Source organism: Cherax quadricarinatus, chromosome 37, assembly GCF_038502225.1.
Source record: "Cherax quadricarinatus isolate ZL_2023a chromosome 37, ASM3850222v1, whole genome shotgun sequence".
Taxonomy (NCBI): Eukaryota; Metazoa; Arthropoda; class Malacostraca; order Decapoda; family Parastacidae; genus Cherax; species Cherax quadricarinatus.
The window spans coordinates 24,093,044-24,100,543 of NC_091328.1; the positions used below are offsets into that span (position 1 = coordinate 24,093,044).

The following is a 7,500-nucleotide window of genomic DNA, read 5'->3' on the forward strand; positions in this document are numbered from 1 at the left end:
CTTTAGATACTCTGCGTCCTAATGCTAGTAAGGTCATTTGTTTATTTTCCGGATTCAAGGAATTTTTTTTCTTGAATGATTTTGACCAGAAAGGCGCTCTTAATCAAACTTGATTTTTTTCCGTATTATAAACGGCAGGAATAAATTATAATTGGCCAGGACATATTGAAACGTCTCCTACAGATTATTCACCAAATTGTTTTTAATTTTAGCAAATTATTGCAGCAACAGTCTTATGAGTTTCATTGTTCTGCATTTAGTAATTAATATCGTACAGTCAGTCCCCTCTCATTCTAGAGCAGCTAAGTTAATATTTTTATTCTATTAGATGTTGAAGGAAATGGCGGTTAATTAGTTTTGATCTTTTCTTGTTTTCGCTTAATCGTAATCGTTTGTGTAACTTCTTCGGTTATCACTAAACCCGTAAGGATCCTATATCACCTGGGGAATGGAAGGTAATCATCAAAAGTGTCTTAACCAAGACACCTCTACTGGCATGGAGACACCCTCCTCTGAAAGCTCCTTAATCAGCAGCCTTGCGGTGTTGAACGACATCTATATTGCTCATTTTGAGGCTTCTACAAGCATACTTGTAATCTTGAATTTTCGTATCGGTAACATATAATATTTCATTCAAGTAATATCTGTTGCATTTTGCAGAACGGATGATGTAGACGATGGCTTTGATGCTATAGTGGTTGCGTACTGGTACTCTGGAAACCTAGGATTATTTTTTAATATCAGGAAGATGCACCTGAGACTGTTTTCACGTGCAGGGGACGATAGCGACGGTGTAAGCCGTCTCTGCTTGTTGAGGATTTATTGAGCTGTATTCGGGATCAAGTGCTTAAGAAATTCCAGTGTGCACAAAATTTCGGCGACATACCGAAATTCCTGGAGGAAGTCGATGCTATATATCGTACATGCTTTCAGGAAGAAATCAATAAGCAATCTGAATGTCGTTTTCTTGAAACTAGAAATATATAATGTCTTATATTACATGTTGATATATATTGTAACCGTATAAACCGGTTTACCTGCGAGATCAATTAAACATGTAAAATACTCCGGGAATCGTCGCTTTCTTGGACAATTATAAATAATATACTATTTCCAGGCACTTGTGAAAGTTGAAAGTGCTAGTATGAAGACGTAGTCTACGTACGGCATACAACTGTGAAACACTCTTGGTTTCAATATTGGCATGAATATCGTTAGATAGACCTCTTGATTCCCCGTTAAAGATTAAGCAGTTACGTCTATTTATTCCCTACTGTCTCCTGTCTATGTAACGCCTTTTTAATTTTGTTGTTAGCACTTTGTTACCGTTCACCACCTGCAACGTGTGTATTGTATTAATCGTAACTGACCATAGAAAGAGTCCTGGCAAATAAGATGCCAGCAGCTCATGCTGGGAATTAAAAGAGGAGCCTCAAAAGAATTTTAATGATTTCGTCCTCTGTAGATATGAACGTTGATTAAACAAATAACAATCCACTTGACTTTCACAAATATTCCTCATCATTATACGTTTTTCATTTAAACTCAAATGATTAATTTCGGCAAATAAAAGAGTGTGACACGGAATGATTTTCAATTATTCGCTTGAGAGAAATATTCTGCACATAATATACCTTTCACTTTTATATTATAGCAGATGTCAGTGAGTAGTAAGAAATTATTTGATAAATATATTACGTGTGTTCTAAAGAAATTTATAACTTGTGATATACTGTATATTGAGACGGCAAATAGAATAGAAACAATGAAAAATATGACATACATGTATTGTTATTATTAAAAATATTACGTAGAATATTCTTTCCCTGGAGAAGGAAGGAAAGCGGCCAAGAAGTTATTCCACGGGGTCAGTGAAGCTGCACAGGAGATAAACGTCCTCCAGCAAGCGCATGGTTGCTTCAATTAACGGAGCCGAAAATTACAACTATTAGCATGTCAGAGTTGGCTAAATTTAGGGGCTATAAAAAGGAGTTTTTGGTGTTCAAAAATACCTAGAACTACTGTAGACTATCAACAGACTTTGAAGGTAGTTAAAATAAAATAGAAAATAAGCATTTAGCAAGAAGGCCTGAGCTTGCTACCACCTGCAGCTCATAAGACTGCCATCCCCACGAGCCCCTTTGGGGCGGGGCAGATGGCAGACCAGAGGCCTAGCTTCTCCCTACGAGCCCCGCGAGGGTGGGGACTGTGGCTAGGCCTGGGGACACTTGGTCCCAAAGATGAGGGGGTATTTGTACCTCCTCCCATGGGAGACTTAGGTCTCGGGATACTCCCTAGATAGGGAGCCAAGGCCGGGTCACCACTACTTGGAAAAGACCCGGGCCGGGAGAGTACCGGCGAATAAGAAAAAAAAAAGCATTTAGCTTAACACAAACCAATATTGTTTTCTTAATATTGTGTGTATATATATTACAAGAGATTTATGTACCGGCAGGTAACGTGGATGAGACGTAGGAACCTTCACATCATCACAGCTGGGCTCCTCACCTACTCTCCAGATGATCGATACAGAGTAAGTGGCATATCCTAAGATATCAGAGAATCACGAAAAAAAAGGTTCAGAGATTAAATTACCTTTCGTTATCTGTACTCACCTATTTGTGGTTGCAGGGGTCGATACTCAGTTCGTGGCCCCGCCTCTTTACTGACCGATACTGGATCCTCTCTCTCCCTGCTCCATGAGCTTTATCATACATCGTCTTAAAACCATGTATGGTTCCTGCCTCCAATACATCACTTACCAGACTATTTCACTTCCTGACAACTCTGTGGCTGAAGAAATACTTCCTAACATCCTTTTGACTCATCTGAGTCTTCAACTTCCAATTGTGACCCCTTGTTTCTGTGTCCCAGAGAGAGAGAGATAGAGAGAGAGAGAGGAGTGTGGGGGTATATATGTGGCTGAAGATGGTGTTAAGGGTTCATGTACGTGTTTGTGTATGCACACAGTATCCTCGCACATGCTCTGTGTTAGGATTAAAGAATTCTTGACTTATTTTTCATACTCATTCTGACCTATGTGAAGATAATATGATTCAAAACTAAGAGAGCAATAATACAAGTAATGTAAGGTGCTTTGCTGAAATAGCAAGTAATGTTAGGTGTTTTACTGAAGTAGCAAGTAATGTTAGGTGTTTTACTGAAGTAGCAAGTAATGTTAGGTGTTTTGCTGAAGTAGCAAGTAATGTTAGGTGCTTTGCTGAAGTAGCAAGTAATGTTAGGTGCTTTGCTGAAGTAGCAAGTAATGTTAGGTGCTTTGCTGAAGTAGCAAGTAATGTTAGGTGTTTTGCTGAAGTAGCAAGTAATGTTAGGTGTTTTACTGAAGTAGCAAGTAATGTTAGGTGTTTTACTGAAGTAGCAAGTAATGTTAGGTGTTTTACTGAAGTAGCAAGTAATGTTAGGTGTTTTGCTGAAGTAGCAAGTAATGTTAGGTGCTTTGCTGAAGTAGCAAGTAATGTTAGGTGCTTTGCTGAAGTAGCAAGTAATGTTAGGTGTTTTACTGAAGTAGCAAGTAATGTTAGGTGCTTTGCTGAAGTAGCAAGTAATGTTAGGTGTTTTGCTGAAGTAGCAAGTAATGTTAGGTGCTTTGCTGAAGTAGCAAGTAATGTTAGGTGTTTTGCTGAAGTAGCAAGTAATGTTAGGTGTTTTACTGAAGTAGCAAGTAATGTTAGGTGTTTTACTGAAGTAGCAAGTAATGTTAGGTGTTTTGCTGAAGTAGCAAGTAATGTTAGGTGCTTTGCTGAAGTAGCAAGTAATGTTAGGTGCTTTGCTGAAGTAGCAAGCAATGTTAGGTGCTTTGCTGAAGTAGCAAGTAATGTTAGGTGTTTTGCTGAAGTAGCAAGTAATGTTAGGTGCTTTGCTGAAGTAGCAAGTAATGTTAGGTGTTTTACTGAAGTAGCAAGTAATGTTAGGTGTTTTGCTGAAGTAGCAAGTAATGTTAGGTGCTTTACTGAAGTATCAAGTAATGTTAGGTGCTTTGCTGGAGCATCAAGTAATGTTTGGTACTTTGTTGAAGTAGCAAGTAACGCTATTCATCTTGCTGAGGTAGCGAGTAATGTTGTCTTGCTGAAGTAGCAATTAACATTATGAATCTTGCTGAAATAGGAAGTACTGTAATAAACCTTACTGAAGTAGCAATAATGTTAAGAACCTTGCTAAAGTAGCAAGTATTGTTACGAAAGTTGCTGAAGTAGCAAGCATTATTATGAACGTTGCTGAAGTAGCAGATAATGTCATGCATCTTACTTAAGTAGCTAGTATTGTTGTGAACCTTTCTGTACCAGCAAGTTTCCAAGGCAAAACATTCATTACAGAGAGTCTAATTTATCATTTCCTGACTTATGTCAGGCAGATTAACAATGCTGGAACCCTCGCGGCCCTTAACGAGCACAAATGTGATTTAGAAAACGTATCTTTCGAAAGTGCTCTTCTGGCTTTTGTAATATACAGAACTATGTTTTAGAATTATGCTTTTGTGTATAGATTTACTACGCTACTATTGAAGTGTTCTAACAGGGACACATTGTGGTTTAAGACGGCATTTTTAATGAAACGTCTTCTTTTTTAAATGAAATTAAGCAAACACAGTACTAGGCGCACTCTCTCGCAGGAGGTGCAGCTTGATGCTTGTTTAATAAGAGCAAGCAAGGCGCACACCCAGCCACAGCATTACTCATACCCTACCACACACACTTTTCTCTCTCTCTCTCTCTCTCTCTCTCTCTCTCTCTCTCTCTCTCTTGCTCCCTCACACACACACACACACACACACACACACACACACACACACACACACACACACACACACACACACACACACACACAAACACACACACATTGCTCTTGTTATAATAAGGTTAGGTAAGTTTTCCAAGATTCTTTTGGAGCAAAATTAAAATTTTTACATTAACATTAATGAAAAAAACATATGTTTAAACGTATAAGAGAAAATTTCAGAAAGGACTTAATTTTAAAATAGTTCTTGCTAATTGACCAGTTTTACATATTCGGCACGACATATATATATATATATATATATATATATATATATATATATATATATATATATATATATATATATATATATAATATATATATATATATATATATAATATATATATATATATATATATATATATATATATATATATATGCAATAAGATCACAGTAAATGGGTGATTTCAGAATATGCAAAACGACCACTGTGAAAGAATAGAGAAATTCCAAGCGCTTTCGTGACTACTCATATTATCAAGGAGCAAATGAGTAGCCACGAAAGCGCTTGGAATTTCTCTATTCTTTCACAGTGGTTGTTTTGCATTTATATAAATATCTATCTATCTATCTATCTATCTATATATATATATATATATATATATATATATATATATATATATATATATATATATATATATATATATATATATATATAATAGGTAGTAAGTTGGTAGACAGCAACCACCCAGGGAGGTACTACCGTAGTGCCAGATGACTGTGAAACAGAAACCTGTAACTGTTTTACATGATGGTAGGATTGCTGGTTTCTTTTTCTGTCTCATAAACACGCTAGATAACAGGGATATCTTGCTACTCCTACTTACACTTTGGTCACACTTCACAGACACGCACATGCATATATATATATATACATGCATCTAGGTTTTTTCTCCTTCTTCTAAATAGGTCTTGTTCCTCTTTATTTCTTCTATTGTCCATGGGGAAGTGGAAAAGAATCTTTCGTCAGGTAAGCCATGAGTGTCGTATGAGGCGACTAGAATGCCGGGAGCAATGGGCTAGTAACCCCTTCTCCTGTAAACATTTACTAAAAAAGAGAAGAAGAAAAACTTTATAAAACTGGGATGCTTGAATTTGCGTGGATGTAGTGCGGGTGACAAGAAACAGATGATTGCTGATGTTATGAATGAAAAGAAGTTGGATGTCCTGGCCCTAAGCGAAACAAAGCTGAATGGGTTAGGGAAATTTCGGTGGGGAGAAATAAATGGGATTAAATCTGGAGTATCTGAGAGAGTTAGAGCTAAGGAAGGGGTAGCAATAATGTTGAGGGATCAGTTATGGAAGGAGAAAAGAGAATATGAATGTGTAAATTCAAGGATTATGTGGAATAAAGTAAAGGTTGGATGCGAAAAGTGGGTCAAAATAAGCGTGTATGCACCTGGAGAAGAGAGGAATGTAGAGAAAAGAGAGAGATTTTGGGAGATGTTAAGTGAATGTATAGGAACCTTTGAATCAAGTGAGAGAGTAATTGTGGTAGGGAACCTGAATGCTAAAGTAGGAGAAACTTTTAGAGAGGGTGTGGTAGTTAAGTTTGGGGTGCCAGGAATAAATGATAATGGGAGCCCTTTGATTGAACTTTGTATAGAAAGGGGTTTATTTATAGGTAATACATATTTTAAGAAAAAGAGGACAAATAAGTATACAAGATATGATGTAGGGCGAAATGACAGTAGTTTGTTGGATTATGTATTGGTAGATAAAAGACTGTTGAGTAGACTTCAGGATGTTAATGTTTATAGAGGGGCCACAGATATATCAGATCACTTTTTAGTTGTAGCTACACTGAGAGTAAAAGGTAGATGGGATACAAGGAGAATAGAAGCATCGGGTAAGAAAGAAGTGAAGGTTTATAAACTAAAAGAGGAGGCAGTTAGGGTAAGATATAAACAACTATTGAAGGATAGATGGGCTAATGAGAGCATAGGCAATGGGGTCGAAGAGGTATGGGGTAGGTTTAAAAATGTAGTGTTAGAGTGTTCAGCACAAGTTTGTGGTTACAGGAAAGTGGGTGCAGGAGGGAAGAGGAGCGATTGCTGGAATGATGATGCCAATAGACTAGTAAGGGAGAAAAAGTTAGCATATAAGAAATTTTTACAAAGTAGAAGTGATGCTAAGAGGGAAGAGTATATGGAAAAAAAGAGAGAGGTTAATAGAGTGGTGAAGCAATGTAAAAAGAGAGCAAATGAGAGAGTGGGTGAGATGTTATCAACAAATTTTGTTGAAAATAAGAAAAAGTTTTGGAGTGAGATTAACAGGTTAAGGAAGCCTAGAGAACAAATGGATTTGTCAGTTAAAAATAGGAGAGGAGAGTTATTAAGAGAGTTAGAGCTATTTGGAAGATGTAGGGAATATTTTGAGGAATTGTTTAATGTTGATGAGGATAGGGAAGCTGCGATTTCATGTATAGGGCAAGGAGGAATAACATCTTGTAGGAGTGAGGAAAAGCCAGTTGTGTGCGTGGAGGAAGCTCGTGAAGCAGTAGGTAAAATGAAAGGGGGTAAGGCAGCTGGGATTCATGGGATAAAGACAGAAATGTTAAAAGCAGGTGGGGATATAGTTTTGGAGTGGTTGGTGCTATTATTTAATAAATGTATGGAAGAGGGTAAGGTACCTAGAGATTGGCAGAGAGCATGCATAGTTCCTTTGTATAAATGCAAAGGGGACAAAAGAGAGTGCAAAAATTAT

At 37.3% G+C, this 7,500-nt stretch overlaps 1 protein-coding gene across 1 annotated transcript in view; it reads left to right on the plus strand.

Moving 5' to 3' along the window:
- The window catches only part of LOC138853703 (uncharacterized), a 193,985-nt gene that overhangs the window by 70,835 nt on the left and 115,650 nt on the right, over positions 1 to 7,500 (plus strand). Inside the window, exon 2 of the mRNA XM_070091940.1 lies at positions 2,456 to 2,533. Coding sequence (XP_069948041.1) covers positions 2,465 to 2,533 — 69 coding nt within the window. The 5' untranslated portion in view covers positions 2,456 to 2,464. The remainder of the gene's footprint in view (positions 1 to 2,455; positions 2,534 to 7,500) is intronic.